Source organism: Podarcis filfolensis (assembly GCF_964270895.1).
Source record: "Podarcis filfolensis genome assembly, chromosome: 6".
Classification (NCBI taxonomy): domain Eukaryota; kingdom Metazoa; phylum Chordata; class Lepidosauria; order Squamata; family Lacertidae; genus Podarcis; species Podarcis filfolensis.
In genome coordinates this window covers 4,220,812-4,244,451 of record NC_139609.1, presented here as the reverse complement: position 1 = coordinate 4,244,451, position 23,640 = coordinate 4,220,812, and the positions used below count along the sequence as shown (strand labels likewise).

Genomic DNA, 23,640 nt, shown 5'->3' with positions numbered 1-23,640 from the left:
GTGTTCTCAGATGTGATTTTGACATGCCCCAGGCTATTGGTGGTAACTGCTGACTGGGCTAAGGTGGTAATTAAATGCCTTTCTGAGAGTGGGAGTGGTCCTAGGCCTTCTGAGAGATGAATCATTAAGAATATTTTGCTCCATCTTGGACCAGGAGATTTAACAAGTATCGGCCAGTTGCAGGTGATGCCTTTATAGACAATCATCTTGAGTTGGTAGTCGCTTACCTCCTTCAGGCTCTCTTGGGTAAAACTGATAGTCTAGAGCCATTTTAATCAGGGTTCAGGTCCAGTTTTGGTTACCCTGTAATGACCTATTTTGTGAAGAAGGTATTGATTCTCCTTGATCTCTTGGTGGCTTTCAGTACTATCCAAAATGTTTTATCTACTTGACAGTCTTGATTGGTCTTTTACCTGAAGCCACCTAGGCCATAGGCCTACTTCTGCAATATTTATGGTATACTGTGCAAGTAGAAAGCAAGGGATAAAAGAATGTGGCACAACATGCCCAGTTGTACACATGCTCTTGCTTGCTGTATTTTCTTTCTCATGGTTCTGGTTTGTTTTCCCTTCGACAGCTATAAATGTATTCATCAAAGCCTGGAAGACAACAACAGATGTCCCAAATGTAATTATGTTGTAGATAACATTGACCATCTTTACCCCAACTTTTTAGGTAAGTTTTAGGATTTGTTGGTGTTGCAGCATTGAATAATTATATTCCAACTTGGGTTTTAGTGAGCAGATCTTGTATCATCTTTTTGCTCCTTATTTTTCTAAACATCATTTTGCTAACTTTACAGAATTTGGGTGGCATTCAGCCAGATTTTACTCAGAGTAGACTCACTGAAATTAATGGACATGACTAAGTTAGATCCATTAATTTCAGTTGGGTCTCTGAGTTAAACTTAGTTGATACCACCCAATGTTTCATAGAATGCAGTCTGTAAGCAGGTTGTGCTTTAATATATTTTCTATTCAAGCAGCATGTTGTCTGACATACTGAAAAAGTGCTTAGAGCACACTTTGTTTACTGGATTTGGCTTAATTCTTATGGGCATGATGGATAGAGAATGGAATGTTGCTGTAATAAAGAACCTGGATATAGTGTTGTGCAAAATAGATAAATTACCCTTGTTTCAAGGATGGCATATTTGGAAAGTATGTTTTAAAAATGTTTTTGACATTGAATTTTAAGTTGTTGTAACCCTCTCTAGGTATCATCTAGCTAGGTTTGCTTAGTAAGCTAGGTTTTATACTGGATTTTGCCATAGATGAGGGAAACAGTTGGAATATAGCAAGTTTCCGTAATTTTTGCTACTGCGGAGCAACAGACTTTAGATCTCTGGTTGGGATCTGTGTGTGTGTGAGTTAGAGATGCAAACTGGAAAGCATTTTAAGATCTTTCGGAACTGCTGCACTGCTGTTATTTCTTCTGTTCTGCTTCTTACTTCCACAACACCATCTGTCATGATGGAATATCTCATTGTCCTTCTATCAACCTGCTGTGTTCCTTCTTTAGATCACTTCTTTACTAGGCTATTGTAACTTGTGCTGCCCCTGAGTCCTTGCGTGTGTCACATTTATCAAACTGTCCTTACCATGCACTCCTGTCTTGTTAATCTAATACAGAGTAAGATCATTCTGTTCAGGGATACTTTACAATAATTTAATACAAGATCCCTCGTAGTGGAGAATGAACCTTCGGTGCACATTTGCCGTGCCAAGATAGCATAACACACAAGCTAGCACCAAGCAGAATCAAGGATGTAGGTGGCTTGCACAAGCACTTTCTCCTCCAGGAAAATATGCCTGCCTATTTTACTGACTTTCCACCACCCCAAAATGTGTCTTTAGCTGCCAGCTCTGCTGCCTAATACCTGACAGTGATGACCCTACCTGCTCGTGGACTGCCTCGCCAGAGTGGTGCATGCTCTGGTTATCTCCCGCTTGGACTACTGCAATGCTCTCTACGTGGGGCTACCTTTGAAGGTGACCCGGAAACTGCAATTAATCCAGAATGCGGCAGCTAGACTGGTGACTGGGAGTGGCTGCTGGGACCACATAACACTGGTTCTGAGAGATCTGCATTGGCTCCCAGTACATTTCCGAGCACAATTCAAAGTGTTGGTGCTGACCTTTAAAGCCCTAAACGGCCTCGGTCCTGTATACCTGAAGGAGCGTCTCCACCCCCATCATTCTGGCCGGACGCTGAGGTCCAGCGCCGAGGGCCTTCTGGTGGTTCCCTCATTGCAAGAAGTAAGGTTACAAGGAACCAGGCAGAGGGCCTTCTCGGTAGTGGCGCCTGCCCTGTGGAACGCCCTCCCAGCAGATGTCAAGGCTATAAACAACTATTTTACTTTTAAAAGACAACTGAAGGCAGCCCTCTTTAGGAAAGTTTTTAATGTCTAATGCTGTATTGTTTTTAACATTCAGTTGGAAGCCACCCAGAGTGGCTGGGGAAACCCAGCCAGATGGGCGGGTATAAATAAATAAATTATTATTATTATTATTATTATTATTATTATTATTATTATTATTATTCTCAAGCGTGAGCTCCACTACTTTAATGTCCCCACTAGATAGTGCTCAGGTGCCGCTTTAGGTTTCATATAGGTAACCCTTTCTCCAGTATCAGTAATGTCAGATGATCTAAATTGTTGTGTGAAAATATCACTACTACTAAGGGGTTAATTGGAAACAAATGGTGCTTTGGCAGTGAACTGGCATGGAAAAAGATAGGGGGTTTCCTTGAAGATGATTCTAACCTTCTCCCCACTTCTTTGACCCAAAATGTATTCTCCTGGAAATTTAACAGTGCACTGTATACCCCATTGTATTATGTCTAGCTCAGTAAGAGAATTAGCCTTATGTAAGTGAGCTACATTGTGCAGTGAAATGCGTACATTTGATTACAGCAGGCATAGGCAAACTCCAGCCCTCCAGATGTTTGGGACTACAATTCCCATCATCCCTGACCACTGGTCCTGTTAGCTATGTATGATGGGAATTGTAGTCCCAAACATCTGGAGGGCTGGAGTTTACCTATGCCTGGATTACAGGCATACAGTGGTGCCCTGCAAGACGAATGCCTCGCAAGACGGAAAACCCGCTAGACGAAAGGGTTTTCCGTTTTGGAGGTGCTTCGCAAAACAAATTTCCTATGGGCTTGCTTCGCAAGACGAAAATGTCTTGCGAGTTCCTGCGGGGTTTTTTTCCTCCCCCCCCCTTTCCCCAAGCCGCTAAGCCGCTTATCAGCTGATCCGCTAAGATGCTTAACAGCTAAGCCGCTAAGCCGCTTATCAGCTGACCCGCTAAGCCGCCAATAGCGCTAATCCGCTAAGCCGCTAATGGGCTTGCTTTGCAAGACGATAAAACCGCAAGACGAAGAGACTCGCGGAACGGATTCTTTTCGTCTTGCGAGGCACCACTGTACCTCCCCGACTTATGCACATCCCACCTGCGCGTGATCTTGTTTAAAATAGATAGATAGGCTTTCCCTTGCTTGGGGCTGCTGCCTGAGCTAGGGGAGGTGGCCTTTGATCAGCCAGCACTGGGCAGGAGGCTCCCATCCTGGCAGCAGTTCTGCTAGCGCCCTTCTTGGTTCTTGCCCCTCGTGGCCACACAGAAAGGTAGGCTCAGGGCAAGCTGGGTAGTAGCCCCAAGTGCTTTCCAGGGTAAGCTCTGTTTTTCTCTCCCCCACTCCCTATTTAAATGGAGTGCTCCCCACTTTATGCATTTTCACTTCTGCACATAAGTAGGGGGATGCCTGTACCTCCAGTGTATAAAATGTGCTTTCCTCCCCCCCCCCCCCGCTTGCCAAATGCTTGGTACTTAAATGCTGTGTTCTTCTACTTTGCTCATTCTGTTTTAAACAAAAATACATACTCTCCCAAGAGGTCAGAATTATTGTGTTTTTCTCTCACTACATTTCTAGATATTTTGCTCTAGGAAATGTAAGGTACCGACCTGTTTGAGAAAGTGTGGTAACCAGCTGGGAATATCTAAATGTGAATGTTCTTGACCCTATGCTGTAGGCAAGACTCATTTACTGCATAACATTTTTTGTGCTCAACGGGAAGGTCCCTTGCTATGAAAAAATTAAGTGGTGTTGGTGGTTTTTATTACTTTGCATGTGTAAACAAACTACACGTGGAGTGAAATTCTGGAGAGAACATAGGTTAAAGTGTTTGTTTTAATTATTCAGATCTTATTTATTTAAATATTTAAAGCCTATTTATTTAAATATTTAAAGCCTACATCAGATGATCTCAGGGTAGAGTACACATATATCTAAAAGTAATTCTAATTAAAAATAAGCAGCAGATCAAAACAGTAAATAATTTTAAAACACATTGCTATAGTATTTATAGTATTAATCTGTAAGATTAACAGTTCCCCAAAGCCTGAGAAAATAACTATGTCTCAGTGCTGAAACGCAAACAAAGTTGGCATCAGGTGGATCTCAGATGGGAAGATATTCCACAGGAGGGTGTGTAAATCCTAAAGGTGGGATAGTTGAGAAGGGCCTCCCCAAAAGATCACAATGTTCAATCACAATACAGGGAGAGACACTACTTCAGCCCAGTTGTCCAGGCCTTTGTAAGTCTTAACCAATACCTTTAATTTGTACCGGAAATGCATTGGCAGCCAGTGCAGTTTCTTAAAAACTTATTTTATGTGGTTGCCTTTAACTGTTCCCTTTATAGCCTAGCTGTCCAAAATTACTTCGTTTTCAGCTGTTCAATATTTTATTTCATAATGTGTGCCTTTATCAGCAATTTATGTACACATACTTAAACCATGTGTTACTGTGTAAACAAAATAGACAAACCATAGAAAAAGTTGTGAAATGATTTTAATTCAATCACATTAAATGAGTAAAACTGAGAAGTTGGAAAGATTCCTTTGTTTGATTTGCCTACTAAGACTAATTTCCTAGTAAACATACTTCAAGACAGTACACACACGTGTAAAAATTCACTGTTTATTTCTTTTCCTTTTGTTTAGTGAATGAACTTATCCTTAAACAAAAGCAAAGATTTGAGGAAAAGAGATTCAAACTGGACCATTCAGTGAGTAGCACCGTATGTCCAAATTTCTTACTCTCATTTTTCTTCCGGGTAATAATTTTAGTTACGGGTACTGTTTGTTCAGATTTGTTGCTTGAAACCACAGGTCATCATGGTAGGAAACATAAGAGATGGATGTGGAGATGAAAAACGGAACAAAAATATTCTTTAAAATTAAATTTTGTTATTACTTTAGATTTTGTGATAGGTTTTTATAGTCTAGGAATCAGTTATGCAGTTCCAACATACATATTCAGCTTTTTCTGTTGTATCTGGGGGCTTGGATTTGAGTGGAGATCAGAATGCGTGTAAATAGTCATAGGTTTTCAGAGAAAACAAATTGATGTAGCGTACAGTGTGTAATTAGCTTATATAACTACAATCCTGGGAGGGACCCTGAGGATCTAGGAATATGCAGCTGCCCCATACAGTTTTGAGTAGAAATGCTAAAAAGTTCATTCTTCATGCTGATAGTAAAATGATTCAATTAAACTTTACCCTGGAAACTAGGGCTCTATATTTCTTTTAAGAATTATTATCAAGACATTGACTTGTTCAAAGCTAGTGTACTTAAATGTTTCCCCTGAAATCTGTACCCAAGTTTCCACTGTACAGCTCCAAGGTTTGGATCCAAATAACTACTGGCAGTGTTTTGCTCTTTCAGTGGGGCATTCTGTTCTTACCTCTTGTCTCTCCTGAGGGTTAGATGGAAGCTGTGGAATAGTGTACAGTGGGTGGACGGCACTTAAGATGGGTGAATCTCTTTTTTGTGAGAAATGCATGTCTGTAATCTATAAATTGCTGCAACATTTATTTGCCTGTTTCCACCAACTCATACCTGTCTGTCTGTTTGCTTGCTTTTAGAATGGCCACAGGTGGCAGATATTTCAAGATTTGCTGGGAACAGATCAAGATAACCTTGATTTGGCCAATGTTAACTTAATGTTAGAACTCCTGGTCCAGAAGAAAAAACAGCTGGAAGCAGTAAGCTTTTCCCCTTCTCTCTGTTAATAAATACATTAAGAAGCATTACTTTTTGTTTGGTGAAATTCTAATACAGTCATTCCTTGGTTCTCGGACGGCTTAGTTGACAAACAAATTGGCTCCCAAACACTGAAAACCCGGAAGTAAGTGTTCTGGGTGGGGAACACTTAATGGGAAACCCAGCCAGATGGATGGGATATAAATAATAAAATTCTGGTTTTCGAATGCTTTTTGGAAGCCGAACGGCCGACGCAGCTTCCGCTTGAGTGCAGAAAGATCCTGCAGCCAATCGGAAGCTGTGCCTTGGTTTTCGAACAGTTTCAGGAGTCTAACGGACTTCTGGAATGGATGAAGTTCGAGAACCAAGGTTCCACTGTACAGTACAAAGGTGACTTCCTGATTAGCATTGTTGCTTAGCTATTTTAATACAAGTAGGAAAGCTTGTAAATGCCACTTACCTGGTAACTTGTGGTGAGTTATAATAGAATTGTAGAGTTGGAAGGTACCCTCAGGGTCATCTAGTCCAACCCCTTGCAATGCAGGAATCTCAACTAAAGCATCCATTACAGATGGCCATCCAACCTCTGCTTAAAAACCTCCAAGGAAAGGGAGTCCATCACCTTCTTAGTGAGTCCATTCCACTGTGGAACAGAAAGTTCTTCTTGATGTGATGGAGGGACTCAGGAGTGAGGCTGCTTCACCTGCAATAAGAGCTGGGTGAAGCTACCAACGCACTCTGGCCCTCATACCACAGAGGGACTGTGCAGGCAGGCGGCTTCTTTAAACTGCTTCACTGAGGGCCCACGCCTCAGCGAGCTGTTTAACAAAAACCCCACTCCAGCTTGCATGAGCTGGATGCTGTGGGCTTGATCAACTGAGAAGCAGACTTAACTTAACCCCCCGCTTCTCAGCTGATCAAGTCCCCCTTTGGTGCGTACATGGGGTGAGCAGACTGACTCTTTCTCTCTCCCCCACTCAATGGACCTGCCTCAGTTGCCTTAGCATGGGCAGATGGGCAGCAGTTTTGAAAGAAACAGAAGCTGCACACAGTGATGTTAATTGTTTCCATGGCCGGCAACTGCCATCTTTCTCCTCGCCTTCTTTCCGACATTGTGATGCCCCACCATATTGTGATGTTTCACAGTGTTGTAAAGCAGATACCACCCAGCCCAACATGGTGTAACAAATCAAGCTTGCACTACTTGTAACCCACCATGTAAAGCACTGCCCTCAAGAGAGCCATTGGCCAGCTACAAGAAATATGATAAACGTGTTGTTTGCTTGGGTTTGCTAATAACTGGTGGACCAGGATGCAAAATTGCTGGGCTAGATTCAGATTTCTGGGTTTGGTCCTGGATTAAATAAAGCTGATGATTCTGATGGGAAAAAAAGGTCAACAAAGCCTCTATTCTTGCTTTTTTCACCTTTTCACAGCCATTTTCACTTTTATCTTCTACTACATTAATATCATCAGCCCCTAAGACAGTTGGCTGGCACACTGTACACCTCCTTCCTGCAACTCCTGCAGCCAAGCATATTGCTCTGCTTTCCTTTCGACCACGTCAACCAGGACGAGAGGGGGGTCTTGTCGTTTGGGCAGTATAGGACCTCCATACACACTGCCCTGGCTTGCCCCCCAGGGAGGACTCTTTGGTGCTTTTAATGTAGCTGTTTGACTTCACCCCTGGAGGTGCACTCTATTATCTCTCAAGACCAGGCATAGGCAAACTTGGCCCTCCAGATATTTTGGGACTACAACTCCCATCATCCCTAAGTAACAGGACCAGTGGTCAGGGGTGATGGGAGTTGTAGTCCCAAAATATCTGGAGGGCTGAGTTTGCCTATGCCTGCTCAAGACAGACAGATACCAACAACTAACATCAAAATCATTTTTTCTTTTTTGAAAGGACACTACTTTTGCTCCCCGCTCCTCCTGTTCCACTGCTGTGTGGAGTGGGTACATATGCACCTTAACAGATTTAATGACCTTGGTGTGAACTAATATGCATAAATTCTTGGCTTGAAAAGCCATTGAACTTTTTAAAGGCTTATTTTTGTATGTTTATATGGCTTTAGATATTTTTAAGGCCTGTTGTGCACAGATTTATTGTATTTATTACACTTATATTCCACCTTCAGGAGAGTTACCAGAAAGTCTCCTATCTAAGCATTTAGCAAACTCAAAGCTGCTTATATTCAGCACTGGTTGCTACATGATGCGCCTTCTAACCGCAACTATGGCCTGTAGCGCAGATATGCATAAATGTATCAACTAACAATATTGGAGATTGCTTAGGAAACATTTTTGTCCCATTTGAGTGGACACTGAAAAGGGGAGTACTTTTAAATATGTAGGCTCAGTTAATATTTGCCCAACCAATAGTGAATGGAGATCTAATTAATTGGGTTGGGGAAGTGTGATGCGGTATTTTTCAGCTGCACAACCTTTTCCCTTAACTTAGTCTTCAGACAAAAACGCAATAAAGTGGAACAAATAGCTGTATGCCTACATTTAGACTCTCAGTTCCTCAGAGAAATTATCCTGGTATATATACAGTATGTATATAGCCTCCAGTAACAGTTTACTCTGCTTATTTTCCAGAATCTTTTGTGTTAATTGTATCATTGTCTTTTAGCAGCATAAATATATTTTTTAGAAGGGGAGGATAGCATTGATAATAAAGGATATTGGGCTGGTGCAGATAAAATGCTTGTACTAGGTAAATAGCCAGTTTTAGGAATATAAGACCCTAAGCCAAAACTGATCTACTTTGTGGAGCAAATTCTCTCCAACCAAGATTTTCCTTATTGCAGAATCTAAAAATCTAATTTGGAGTGGGTTTCAGATTGTGAGTGAAGTGAAAATGGCCTGTATTTGTATTCCCAAAGCTGGTTCTATAATACATGACCTGGAAAGCTTGTCTGCAAACAAATGCTGGCTCCCTTGGCCTGAAGTGAGATGAGCGTCATACCCCATAATCAAGTTTGACTGGACTTAATCACCCAGGGGTCCTTTACTTTTTACCTATAAAACCAATAATGTTCGAAACCTAAACATCACATGGATGTGTAATGACAGTCGTTCCCATTTCTGCCAGCGAACAAATGTACAAAAAGGTCTGGGTGAATAAATGGGTTTTTAACTAGTGCTTTAAATCCACCAGAGTCAGCATCAGTGAAATCTGAAAGGTGAGGGCATTCCATAATTATCAAGGTGCCACACATGCAGATTGCCATGTAATGTACAAAATGTACATGCTAGGCTTTCCTATTGTATAGGTTTTTGTAAATATTTCCATTTGTAGTCACGTATCACTTAGCATCTTGTATATGCATATTTTTAGAGAGAGAAAACATTTGCACTTTTTTAGAAATTTATTTTTTTATTTTATTTGGCACATAGTCCCGTTTTTATGTCTAAACCTTCTGTTACAGGAATCCCATGCTGCCCAGCTACAGATTTTGATGGAATTCCTGAAGGTTGCCAGGAGGAATAAAAGAGAGGTAACGTAACCTACTTAACACAACCTACTTGATTTACTACTATTGATGTCTTTTTTTCCATTGCACTATTTTTAATAATGCGAGTTGGCATATCACATTGTGTTAATAAAGAGGTGTGTGGGGTGAGGTGGGAATCCTTTCCAACAGAATCTTTAAAACACATGGATTTGAAAGACTCGACATCAAACTGTGAAGGATGGTTTGTGTTCTTGTGTTTCAACTTGAATTGGGTGTTTCTTTTGCTTAACTTTTAATATGCTGGGAAAGAAGACTGTCAAGGACATAGTTGTTGGCAGTTGCAGGAACTTTTTGGAGCAAATTGCAGCGGGGGCTAGAATTGGGCAGCATTACAAATTATTTTCTAGCAAAGTTTTTAAAAAGTCTTAATATGGAAGCCCTGTTACTGTGTACATACATATACTATAGATTCTAGGATGATTTTTATTTATTTATTTTTGCTGAAATAATATTGTGGTAGGTCTTATCCCATCTTAATAAAATGTGGGACAAGGGGAGATGGTATCTGTTTAGTGTATTGTGAAAACATGAAGTTTTGCTTTAATTGATTTAGCATGGGGGGAAAGTGTTAAATCTCATAGGATGCAAGTAGGTTTACAGCAGGCTTGTTAGCCTATTAGGTGGGGGGAAAGGAAGTTACCCTACATGGCCAGTGTGAATATTTGTCCTTCCAACTTAAATGAGTGTTAATTTAGGGCCATGGGGTTGCACACATGTGATTTCAGATTTACTCTGCCCTTGCCCCTCAGTATTGGTGATGCATCTAATGATGATTAGCCTGGAATAAATAAACTATATTTACTCTTAAACTCACGTTCAAAAATTGACACTTTAATTTTAGATGTTGTCATCATCATATCATTATTATTTCTGTTTCTATTTTTATACTGCTTTTCTTGTGTCCCTGAGTATATAAAAGCCTTTCCTCTTGGTCACAAATCTTGTAGTTTTTTTGCAAATAGTCTTTGTCTTGTCCCTGAACACCCCACTTATGAATGGTAAATTGGATTTAAAATTAGTTGGCTACTTTAACTTTGTTGTTGGCCAGCAGTAACCGCAGGGTACATTAAGACTTCCTGGAATGGTCTCTTGATACCCTTGGGAAGGATCTCCCAGATATCATAAGAAAACAAAAAGGTGTGTGACAGTGGAAATACGTTTTTATTTGTTCCTGAAATGTATACCCCAACTTTAAATAGCCAATTGGCTTTAAAAAGTTAGCAGTGTTAACAAGCCTGGAAACAGAGCGAGGTTTTGTCTTAGCAGTACCCAGTTGATCGGTGCCATGGTCTAGTAGAAGTTGAGAGAGAGCTGGTAATAGTGAGGCAGCAAGAGAATAATTTTGGGGGAGGTGTGGGGAACTGGTGTACATCTCAGTTTCAGTACAATGACTCCAAGGCTGCAGAAGATAAGGTAGTAGCATTCTGTAAAATTGCCAAGAGGGGTGAATAGCTAGGAAAGGCCTAAGCTGTGCATTCTTCTGCTGCTTCTGAAAAGAAAGAACTGGGTTGACATACAGACTAAAATCCTTTCAGGAGATACCAAGGAGGGCGGGTTTTCCATATTGCAGGGGGTTGGGCTACGCGGCACACTAGTGTGCCGCAAGATGTTGCCTGATGTGCCGTGGGAAAAATTGAAAAATTCGAAAGATTTTTTTTTTAAAAAAAATGTCAAATTTTCACTCACTAGGCGGGCGCCGGACTGTGTCCACCCTATTTTCCATCCATCCTGGGTGGGGCAATAGCATGCAGCAGGGATTTTTGCTGGTTTAATGCTCATTTCCATAAGCATCCATCCATTTGTTTGCCTTTTGAAAAATGTGGCATTCAAATCTCTGAAGTTGATTACTCAAAACTACAGCTGCTTTATGATCAGCTTTCTTTTTGTTGCTTTTATAATCTTTATGGTTTTTGGAAAGTGTTCATAGAACCAGGGGTAGATTTGACTCTGGAACATACAATGAATTATTGGCAACAACACATTTTATAGACTTTGTAACAAAAGCATATGGTGCCTATGTAAGTACACCCATCAAATTTCACAACTGTGTGAGTAGGTCAAATGAAACTATCATTTGAAGCATATATTTGGTATGATTTTCCATTATTGCATTTACTGCACAGATGATAGCTTCGGTTTTCCTTGTTGGCAGCAGTAGTGGGTCCTAACAGTTGTGAAGCTACCCCTCTTGATGTCCTAGACAAGCTGGTGATGTGTCACTTAAGCCAGGGTTTGTTCAACTGTAGATTCAGGTCTCATAGGAAGAGATGCTATTTGGGATGTTCACATCATCCTAGGTTTTTCTGCTTCAAGATTTCATAGGCACTTAAGTAGGCAGTGTGCCCGCTCCCCATTTGAAAATGAAGAAAAACTATCATCCACTGTTTGATTTTGCATATTGAAACCATCTGGGTACAGGTGTTCACAGCACCTTTCATTTTCTAATAATGAAATAGTCTTCCCAAACTGGTGCCCCAGATATTTTGAATTAAGGCTGTCACCATCCTCGACCATTAGCCATGCTGGCTTAGTTTGATGGGCATAGTAGTCAAAAACATCTGGAAAGAACTAGGTTAGAATCAGGTAATAGAGAGTGATCTCTGGCTTGGAATCTTGGTCCGAGATTGCAACAGTGTTTACTGAAGAAGTAAACACTGCAAAACCTTCTTGAAAACTAAGTATCTTGTTGGTGATACTTCTAAATTCTGGGCAAGAGTGTCAGGGGTAATTTCTGGTTTGTTTTTTTCAGTATGCCAAACTGAGTCAGGTTTTTCTTGTCTAATTCCCTGGTGAGTGGTCCTTTGGTAAAGAAGTTACCACTTTGTTTTATTCTATCCAGAACCCTGCAAATGTAATGTTACTTTCTAAACCACTGCGTGGCCTGTTTCATATTGCTGGAGCACTTCCTTCCTTCCTTCCTCATGTGTGTCTGTATTATAAACACAGGATCTGGAATTGTGATACAGTTAGGAATTGTATGCTATACTTTGTGGGCTTGGATGGCACATGATGCGTCTTCAGACATCCTTTTGTGAACGATGCTAATGGATGATCGGTTGTAACATTCCAATGTGGCATGAAGCATTGTGTGAGTGTGGTAAACAGATCCTACAAATAATGAAGAGGGTCACACTTATCTCTCATGCTGGTAGTTTGGGGCTGAAGCTGATAATAAAACCTGGAGATTTTATTGATTGTTTTGAAGGTGACTATTGACACTCTGCCCTGTAAGTGTCCAGGGCAACTCTCAGCAGCCACATTTTGCAAAGATCTTTCTGTGACAAAAGTAGTAATCTAAGGGCCATTGATTGAGATTTGCCATTAAAACTGGCTAGCTGCTGGAGTGAGACTGCTGCTTGCTTGTAAACGTTTGCAGGCGCAATTAAAATCTCTGACCACAAAAGCTTTGCTGCATCACAAGAAAGTTATCTGTCTGTCTGTCTGCCTCTCTCTCTCTTTCTCTCTCTGACTCCAAAAGCTGTAAGAGCAACTCTGGAAATAGTATAATGTGATTCCTTTTTTCAAGATGAAGCTGTTTTGTTTTTAATCAAAGTGCCCCAATTTTGAAATATTCCTGGCTGATAAGGAACCTGTTCAATCCTTTGTCCTTCTCCTGACAGCTAACTAATCAAAGGAGGAAATGGGTCTGTGTAGGGGGCTTGGAAATGGGGGGCAAGCAGGAAACCTCAATCTGGCTCCAGCGCTTGTTGCTTTTTCTCTCGCAGCTTTGGTCTTTAATCCTATTAAAAGGGTCTGGCTTATTGGACACTAAAAAGGGAGAGCCCATTACATGCAGCAAAAACAAGGGAAGGGAAAACCACTCAAGGGAGTTTTGCAGCCTAAAGAAGAGACTCCCTTTCCTTCTTGCAAGCCTTCCAGGAGGACCCTTCCCGCCATTCCATCATGTCTACCTTCCTGCAAAGACCTGCAAGAGAAAAAAAGCAAAGCAGGCACCGATCTCTGCATGGATAGAGTTTTGCATGCATTGGCAGGCTCTCTTCCTCCCCAAGCTGTTGCAGAGGCACATCACAGTTAGCAAAAAAAGCAGAGCAATGGTGGGGGGGGGGGCACACAAGGCAGGCAGACAAAGAGGGGAGGCTCAATGTCAGTAGGGAAGTGGACAGACCCTTTCCATTGGGGATGTGCTGACTGCACACATATATATCCCAAGAACGAAAATGGGGGTGGGGTGTCAGGATGGGTTAAGAAGGGGGGAAAGGGTTGGTGTGTAAGACAGGTCAGGTCCCACAGATCTGAGGAGCCGGCCAAGGTAATGAGGGAGAGGAAGCAAATGAGAAGGAGACCAAAGAGGACTGAGGGAATGCTGAAGGTGTAGGGGGGTTTCTTACAGGTGCAAAGAAAGGGAAACTTGGAGAGGCTATTTGAAGTATGGGAGGGGGGAGGATTAGAATGCTACAAGGAAGAAGCTTCTTTTGGGGGATGCGGGAGTAGAGGTGTAAGGAGAGAGAGAGAACTGAACGAGGCAGGGATCATGGCAGAGGACTCAGGACAACTTGGAAACTTGTTTTCTTGGGGAGAGTGGGCTGTCCCATAGATGGAAAAGTGGTTGGTGGAAAGAGAGATGGGGGAATTCCTCGATGCAAAGGTCCTTCTTTTGGGGATGTGGGGGGAGGGGATGTTCCCGTCATTGTGAAGAACTTGGGACATAATGGATGCAGGGAGATGATGAGGCAAAGAAAGCTAGGACTTCTCTGCCAGGACAAAAATGGTGGAAGGAGGAGAGGCAGGGCAGAAACGCCTTAAAGGGCCAGCGAGAAGAGAGGGAGAGGGAATGGAGAATGGGAGGATCACTTCAAATACAAGACAAACTGCATCCCATATTAAATCAATACAGAGCTTAGCATTTTACTTTCAAATACAAGACGATTCCGCATTTTAAGGGATGGGTGGCAGCCCTAGTCACAGTTGAATCTTACGTATCATGGCTACTCTACAGTATGGGTTGATACCGCTATTCAAGTATCTGATGGTGTCTAGATAACTCCTCCCCTTCTCTACTAGTAATTAGTCTGTTTTGATTTTTATTCCGTGGATTTAGTGGGCCCTGGACGTGACCTATTTTGATACAAGCTGTTTGATATAATGCCTAGTTGTATTTTAGCTGCTCCTTTCAAAAGATTTGAAATTCCCAATGTTGACATCGATGCATTGCCAATTCCCAAATAAACAGAATGTTTATCACTAGGCAAATTAAGTTGAGCTTGGTTCAAGTTGAATTATTTTACTTGTTTCCGAAGGATTTTTTGCCTATTTGCTATTATCTTACAGGCTATAGCAATACAAGTGCTGGGTGGATTATCAGTAACTTTCTAATTATGTGAAGCATAATTGCTTTTAAAATCACTTTAAGAACCTTGGATGTTAAGAGTACCACATATTAACGTTTAATAATGTTGGGCCCCTTTATTACTGAAGCTATGCAACGTAATGTTCTTGCCTGTGACATTTTTGTTTGTTTATATAATGCACATTACTTTGTGCACAGTGACTACCTGAGATGAGTATTTTTTCCTAACCCATTTGCGCTTCCTTCTCTTTAAGGAAAGTGATTTATTTTATGCTAGTGTCAGTATTTCCAGTACAAATTGGCTTAGATTTTGCTTATCCCTTTTTTCATCCACAGCAACTGGAGCAGATCCAGAAGGAACTGAGTGTTCTGGAAGAAGATATCAAACGAGTGGAGGTGAGGCACTGAGCCATTGTTTGCAACTTGAGCAGTTTTTCATTTCCATTAAACTGTCTGCATTGCTGTGAGCTGCTGTGTTAAGTTTATGGCAGTTACTTCAGTAATGATGAAAATGAACAGATTAAGCTTTCTGGTTAATTTGTTCACTTGAATGCTTGAGTTTCCGCTTGATGAGAGGGCATTTCAAATATATGTATACCTTCAGTGTAATCAGAATTTATTTCTCTGTGTGTAGCTTTCTGTGTGCTTCAGCTTGTGAGGTATTGGGAGTTGCATCATAATCCTAGAAGGCTCAAAAGAAATAATTATTATGGGTCATACTTCACTTCAGACTCTGATTCTAAACCTCTGCTGCCTTGTGGGATATCTTCGGGAGAAGAAAAAGCCAAGGAGTAACCTGCACAAATTCAGAGTGAACTTCCTAAGACAGTTGGGTGGCACCTTGTACGCCAAGCTGTTGCCACATGTGTTACTCCACTTTTCTTTGGCCCACATCAGCAAGGTTGAGAAGGGGGTCTTGTTGTCTGGGCAACACTGCCCATGTTTGAGCCCCAGACAGGTCACTTCAGTGCTGCTAACACAGCATTTTGACCCCATTGTCTCTCGAGACACCACCAACAAGAACTTCCCTTCAGCCCATAAAATGATAGTGCCAGAAGGAAAAGGCTGCATCCAAGTGGCAACATTCAAGTAGATAGGAATAGTGATCTCGCCCCTTCTGTTTACTTTGTCCCTCTCTTTTTCTGGAATAAGAGCCCCGTTTTGAAAGTTATTGCAATGATGTGGCAGTTCCTGATCCCATGTGGTTGCAGCATGTAACCACTGAGGGTAACCATTGGGGCTCTTTGTTGGAAAGACATGTTTGATTAGCAGTGCCCACATATTGCTTATATTTACATAAGTAAAGACTATGTAAGACTACAGGGAACTGCCACCTATTCTGTTGCAGATGTGAAGGAAGGCAGGCTATAAATGTGAATATTCAGGTGCTTGTTAAATTTCTTCCAGTAAGAGAAAAGATGCTTAGTAATCCTGTCTAGTTAGTTTCCAGAAGTACCGTACATTATGTTTTTTCTCCACAAAAAACATAATAACCTTTTAACCATAGTTTTAGTTTTGGACTTTGCAGTTTGACCCTGCCAGTTTAAGAGTTTTGCTACCTGTCAGCCTATTCAGGTAGGCTGCCCGGTAGGCTTCACTTATCTTGAGAAGCTAATTTAGAAATGCTGGAATGAACTTGCTATTTATTCAAATGCATCATCATATGTCAGAGCTCCTGTCTCACCATTAAGCTTATAAAAGTGTTTGGACATTTTGAGAGATAGCAGCTGACTTTCTCCATCTGGGCTGATATTAAGAGGCTCAGTTGGAAGCTATTGGTCCTAATTGTACCAGCCTGCTCTTGGAATAAAGCACTTTGATGATAAGCTCAGTGTGGCTTAGCTGCTTTAGCACCATAAAAAGAGAAAATAGCATTAGCTGCTCCAGAAAATGCTAGGAATGTTCTATGAAACTAGCTGAGTTGAAATGAAAATAATGAGTTAAGTAATATTTTCCTAAAGGTGCCTGTTGTTAATGGGGGTATAAATCTTACTTTGTATAATTACTGTGTTGCATCTGGTTATATTGCAGGAAATGAGTGGCTTGTATTCACCAGTCAGTGAGGACAGCACTGTGCCTCAGTTTGAGGCTCCCTCACCTTCCCACAGGTACTACTCTGTTGTTTGCTGAGATGTCTGGTATAGAACACACTTAATAAAACCAAAACAAAACTTGCTCCACCCTTATCTTCCCCCCTTCCCTCCTTCCCTTGCCATAGTCTACACCCATCTGCTTTACTAATGTTTCTGTCTTTTTGGAAGGAAATACAGTTTGTACAGAAGTAATGGGAATGGATTATGTCCTATGGGGGTAGGAAATCTTTTGCAGCCCGAGGGTTTGATTCCCTTTGGAGCAACTGTCTAGAGTTCACTTTGTGCTTCTCCCCAAAATTTTGGGGCTAGTACATTTTGCCAGGAATTTGAATCTTGCAGGAGGAAGAAAAAAACCTTGGGAGTCTTTTTTTTTTTATTTGCAGTCCAACAAATTACCCAAACATATACTTGCCCAAAGGGAAAACTCTCTCTCTTACATCACCATGGAATGTGATGGCTTAGGGCCTCTGTTGTTCCCACCTTGAAGAGAAGATCCTTGTCACTAGTAATAAAAGTCCCGAAACCTACATTTAGCTTCCAATGGGAAAACACCCAAACTCACTCCAGCAAATTTACCCGTGAAGCAACCCCACTTGAACACAATTCTAATAATCAGTAAGCACTTTCAGAAAGTCAAATAGATAACAAAACTGCCCCTCCTTCCCACCTTAACCACACCTTTTCTGCCAATGAAGACCAACATTTTGATTAAAGATCACACTTCATTGATTGGAAGAATAGAAGAATGGTGAAAGGAAATAGAAATCCATATGATTTCTATACAAAGTGGATGGTGTGGTAGGGGAGGCATGCTCAAGCAAGGCAAAATGGGGAGTGTGGTGCAAGGGAAGGTGTATGGTACAGCAAACTGCAATAAAATCACCAACAAAGTCAACCTCTTATGTCTGGCAAGGTGTAATACTACCTCCCTTTAAATGCCTTAAGATTTGCTTTCCTGGCAGCTTCACGTTACTGTGATTATAGCTTGTAGTGAGCTTTAAGCCCCAGTTTGAAGGCAAATGGTTGCTCTTTAAGTGTGGGGAGATGCACTGGGATGCCATTTACTAGCTTCTAGAAAGGTAGAAGAGTAGAGAAGGTAGAAGGTAGACTGAGTGGAGATGTTCCCTGATGACAAATGGTGACACTGTGACTTTTCTGGCTACTGAAGTTGCACATTGGGGAAAGTGTATATGACTTGCACTATACTACTAATTTACTAATTTATTTACGGCTATTAGCCCATAAAGACTTGCACTATATATTTTAACCCCTTATGTAGATTTTTTTCTTTATTTTTTTCAGTAGCATTATTGATTCTACAGAATACAGCCAACCTCCTGGGTTTAGCAGTACTTCCCAGGTAAGAAAATAACCTTGGCATGTACAAAGATGGGGAAGTTGACCTCTGACAGCTCAATCTGGGAGGGTGATACGGATGTTCTTAAATATTTACGGTGAGGAGCCAAAGCTAGTTTGTAGGTTAAATGCAGAGCATTTAAAGTTTTCAAATATGCTGATCAGGATATAATGCTAAACCATAGTTACAAGAATAAGCCTAGTCTCTTCCTAGACTTACACAGTTCTCCCCTCCTCTGATGCAGCTAAAAGGAGAAGTTAATTTTTGATTAGCTGCAGCTTGCTGTGTTGTCTATACCCAGACAGTCTTAAATATGGCAAGTGAAAGCATACAAATTTCAAACCATACTTTTTGAAACTGGTTTGTTTTCCTTATCCATAGTTACAATTAACCACAGTTTAGTTATTTTGGTACTCTTCAGATTTGTTTACCCTGTGGGGCAGAGTGTATATATTTTGTCTCATGGAGCAAATAGATTTGGGGATATTTTCATTGTGAAAACAGTGCAGTGGGGAAGGTTTTGCTTACCACTTATCTAGTGCCCTAGTCTTCATCCAGTCTGGGTTTCCCTATTGACCCTTCAGATCATCGCCAATCGCAGATAACAATGGCTCACAAAGTGAACCATTCACAGTGGCATCAGGTGTTAAACAGGGCTGTGTTATTGCTCCAACTCTATTCATTATTTTCATTGCTATGATCCTACACTTTGTCGAAGGGAAACTCCCCACCGGAGTAGAAATCATATATCGAACAGATGGAAAGCTCTTCAATCTGAGCAGGTTGAAAGCAAAGAGTAAGGTTACCGTTACTTCCGTCATAGAGCTTCAGTATGCTGATGACAACGTAGTGTGCACACACTCAGAGGATGATCTCCAAACCATCCTAAATATCTTTGCAGAAGCTTACAAAAAGAACCGCCGACCTTCTGATCGGCAAGTCCTAGGCTCAGTGGTTTAACTTATAAATGCCATCTCCAACTCCTCAAAAGATTCCATCAGTGGTGTCTCCGAAACATTTTACACATCACTTGGGAAGACAGGCGAGCTAATATCAGTGTACTGGAAGAAGCAAAGATCACCAGTGTTGAAGCAATGATTCGTCAACATCAACTTTGTTGGACTGATCATGTTGTGTGGATGCCTGATGATCATCTTCCAAAGCAACTACTCTATTTCGAACTTAAAAATGGAAAGCGTAATGCTGGTGGTCAACAAAAGAGATTTAAAGACTGTCTCAAGGCAAATCTAAAAAAATGTAGTATAAACACTCACAACTGGGAAACACTGGCCTGCGAGTGCTCCAGTTGAAGAACAGCCCTTTACCAAAGGTGTCATTGGCTTTGAAGACACTCGAACTCAGGACGCAAGGGAGAAACGTGCTAAGAGGAAGGCATGCTTGGCAAATCCGCACCATGATCAACTCCCGCCCGGGAACCAATGTCCCCACTGTGGAATGACGTGTGGATCCAGAATTGGCCTCCACAGTCACTTACGGACTCATTGTTAAAATCGTGTTTATGGAAGACAATCTTACTCGGCTATGAGTGACCGCCAAAGAAGAAGAATCTTCATCCAGTCTGGGTTTCTCTATTGACCCTTCAGATACTTGCAAGAGATATGTATATTTCCTACATTGTATTTAGCTTGGCCCTAATGAAGTTTTTCTGAATACTTCCTGCTGTATACTGAATACAACTACTTGAGATGGCATGGTAAGCAAGAGAGTGAACAGATCATTGAAGAAAACAGGCTGTGTGATGTGAAGCAGCTTGATTTCATCAAAAATGCATCATGGCAGATTGATCATTTAGTAAGAGAGCAGGTTCTTAGTTTTGTTGTAATACAAAGGTACATTGTACAATACTATCATGCAAGAGATGGCAGCTGCAGTCTTCTGGTTCACTTAGAGTTCAGTGTTGCTTTGACTTTTGAACAAACTACACCTAGCAATCTTTTTGGAGGTGTATTCAATTTTTGTGTGACATCAGCTTGTTTTAACACTATATCCTTAATGGGTCAAAGGGGTGGATTGATTTCATTTGGAAGTGGTCCTGGAACCCATACCGTAGTACAGATAGAACGGATTGAGGTTTGTTCTAAATGGGCACACCTTAGACCAAATTCCATATAAATCAAAGTGGAACTTACTCATCCATCATTCTTATTAGCTTTTTGATGTTAGTACAGTGGTACCTCGGGTTAAGTACTTAATTCATTCTGGAGGTCCGTACTTAACCTGAAACTGTTCTTAACCTGAAGCACCACTTTAGCTAATGGAGCCTCCTGCTGCTGCCGTGCCGCCGGAGCCCGATTTCTGTTCTTATCCTGAAGCAAAGTTCTTAACCTGAAGCACTATTTCTAGGTTAGCGGAGTGTGTAACCTGAAGCGTATGTAACCTGTATTGTAGTTCCGTAAGTTGCCTTTGGGGGAAAGGAAGCTCAAGAAGTATTTTCTTGGTCATTTGTTTCCTTGAAAGTGATTAGTGTAAAGACATTCCATTCCCTCCCCTCAACTTGGAGAGCTGGGTGTCATTTCTTTTGTAGTGGTATGACAAGAAATTAGAGAAGTTGCTGTTGTATCATCTGTTCACCGGAAGACTGTGATCTTTGATTTGTGTGATATTTCTCTTACAAATGTTATGCCTGAGGCATAAATATAGATCTCTTGTAATTATTACCTTCATATCAAAAGGATTATAGGTAAAAGACGTCCCATGTGGACCACTGACAAAATCAGAAGCAAATACAAATGTTAACCCTTATTTTGATTCTTAGCATATCTGAAATGTCTATCTACTGTTTATTCGTTGAGCAGTAGAATCTGCCAAAGGAGTTGCTTCTGAATACAGCCTTTCTCCTCCCCCTCCTTCTTTCAGGCTAAGAAGCAGCCTTGGTATAACAGTACGCTAGCATCAAGGAGGAAGAGGCTTACAGCCCATTTTGAAGATCTGGAGCAATGCTACTTTTCCACCAGGATGACTCGAGTATCAGGTAGAATACCTGTTAGCTACTGAATAGGGTACTTGACTGTGTCTTTACCATACATCTAATTACCTGTATTCTCCTGTCCAGCATGGCAATTTGCCACTCACCAAGGTTGATTTCTCTAGGCGACCAAGACAATTGACACCCACAGCCATAATATTGATTTGTTTCTTCTTTGTAATTTTGTCTGCCTTCCAATTCCTTATTACAGTGAACCCTCAGGTAACGTAACTTTTGGGTTGCGAATGCGGCAAACCCGGAAGTATATACTTCCAGGTTTCGCCGCATGTGCCGAAGCAGTGCTTCTAGATGCGGACTTTTTGGGGTACATACGGACCTCCGGAACGAATTAAGTTCGTATCCAGAGGGTCCACTGTAATTCTCTCCATTGGTTCATATTATTGCCCTCCACCCTGTCAACCAGATACAAAGCTTTGTCTTTATTTAATTCGTCCCTGCTTTGTCCCTAAAATTCAGTCTGACTTACTGTACAGTACGGCAGACTTCTCTCAGTCCCCACCCACAATTACTTCAGCATAAACCTCTAGTCTTCTCTTTCCTTGACTATCGCAGCTTTTCATTATGATTGGTTGTTTTTTTATATGTATATTTTATAACCTACTATGAACCATCTTGAGAAACCATATGGTAGAATAAATGTTTAAAAACATTCAAAAATAGTATATTAATTGCCCTCTCTTGTGCCACCTCAGTCTCCTTACCTATGTCTATATCTAAAACTTCACTGCCAACAGCATTCACCTCTTTGGCTCCTCTTTTAAATTCCCTACATAGATTCCTGTCCCTATCTGCAATCAGCATAGATTAGTTTTCTTTAACTTCAGAGTTCTTTGTGGCCTTTCCTACTCTGTTTTCATCTGTCCCTGTATTCATGTCTGTCCTGGGAAGTGGTGTATAAATTAGGGTGACAATTTTTTTGTGGGGGTGCTGTAGGGCACCCTGTCATCTGCCCTGCACCACCAATAAGGCTTTCCTTTTCCTCCCTTCCTAAAATGAGACAGGAAGGGTGCAGGTGGAAGAACTTGCTGCCATTGCTGAACCAACAGCGAAAGTAGTATCTGCTTAGGCTGTGATTCCATCTGGAAAGGGTGGGCCTGGCTTCATGCACTAATAATATCCAGGTTAGACTGCTGTAATGTGATTTGTGTGTACCTGCCTTTTTGAAGACTATTCAGAAACTAAGTGATGTAGAATTTGGCTGTCAGAATGTTAGTGTGGTTAAGGATGTCAGAACATGTGTCACTGAATAATATACCAGTTGCACTAATTGCTGATGCTCCTGACTGTTCTACCATCTAAAAATCCTATCCCCCCCCCTCCTACCTTTGTAGATGACAGCAGAACCTCAAGCCAGTTGGATGAATTTCAGGAGTGTCTATCCAAGTTCACTCGCTACAATTCTGTCCGACCCCTCGCAACACTGTCGTATGCTAGTGACCTCTACAATGGATCCAGCATAGTATCCAGGTAATAAACGTAATGTTGTTGAAATTCTAGAAATTCTACAAAATGGGACTTCATAGGGTCAGGCAAAGTTCTTCCTTTACTTGAAGGTCTATCTTTGGCCTCAATATTTTGCCTGCATGAATGCTGCCCACAATTTCTCCTTCTTGGTTTTCTTCTTAAGCTTGGTAAATCAATGAGTGGGCTTGAAATTAAATTTGCCAAATGAGGCACTAGCATTGCAGCAGGAACTTGCTGTGAGTAGAATAGTTTGGAACGTAATCAATGAAAAGAATGCTGTATGTTTGAATTGAGTTGGGAGGTCAGTGAATATAGGAAGAAACTTGAATATTTGGAGATATTCAAGAATGTTTTTGTGTATTAAAGACATACAAATAGTTTAAAATGCTGAAATCTTAAAGATGCCATCTCCTCTAATTCCAATCTACCTAGCAAGAATATAAAAATATATATATAGTTGGTTCAACACATGTTTAACCTGCAGTCAGAAACAGACAGAATTGGCCTGTAGGGTACTTCAGCTTTTTTTAAACAGCTCACTGTTTTTTCCCTTTCTTTCCTGTTATGCTGTAAGTAGAACATTTCCATTAGAATGTCAACTTTATTTTAGAAGAGTAAATTGACAAAGCTTGAAGCTGAGTATCTTGGGAGAGCTTTTTCTCTCTCCATAACGTTCTGAACACCTTGCAGTTGAATTCTTTTAAGATGCTAAATTAGGCATTAGGAAGTAATATGATCAACTTCAGTAATAGCTCTGTCTTGGAGGATTCAAAATGCTGAACCAAACATGCTGTTAAAACAAATGAGTATAACTTTCTGATGAGGTGTAAATGT

General features: G+C 41.1%; 1 protein-coding gene across 2 annotated transcripts in view; it reads left to right on the top strand.

The window, feature by feature from the left end:
• The window catches only part of COP1 (COP1 E3 ubiquitin ligase), a 97,582-nt gene that overhangs the window by 4,779 nt on the left and 69,163 nt on the right, over positions 1-23,640 (top strand). The window contains exons 3-11 of one of the 2 annotated variants that reach the window (XM_083621602.1): positions 578-675; positions 5,010-5,086; positions 5,936-6,055; positions 9,491-9,559; positions 15,222-15,281; positions 16,917-16,993; positions 18,281-18,338; positions 21,213-21,327; positions 22,674-22,809. In XM_083621602.1, coding sequence (XP_083477728.1) covers positions 578-675; positions 5,010-5,086; positions 5,936-6,055; positions 9,491-9,559; positions 15,222-15,281; positions 16,917-16,993; positions 18,281-18,338; positions 21,213-21,327; positions 22,674-22,809 — 810 coding nt within the window. The remainder of the gene's footprint in view (positions 1-577; positions 676-5,009; positions 5,087-5,935; positions 6,056-9,490; positions 9,560-15,221; positions 15,282-16,916; positions 16,994-18,280; positions 18,339-21,212; positions 21,328-22,673; positions 22,810-23,640) is intronic. The other variant, XM_083621603.1, reaches the window with a different exon arrangement.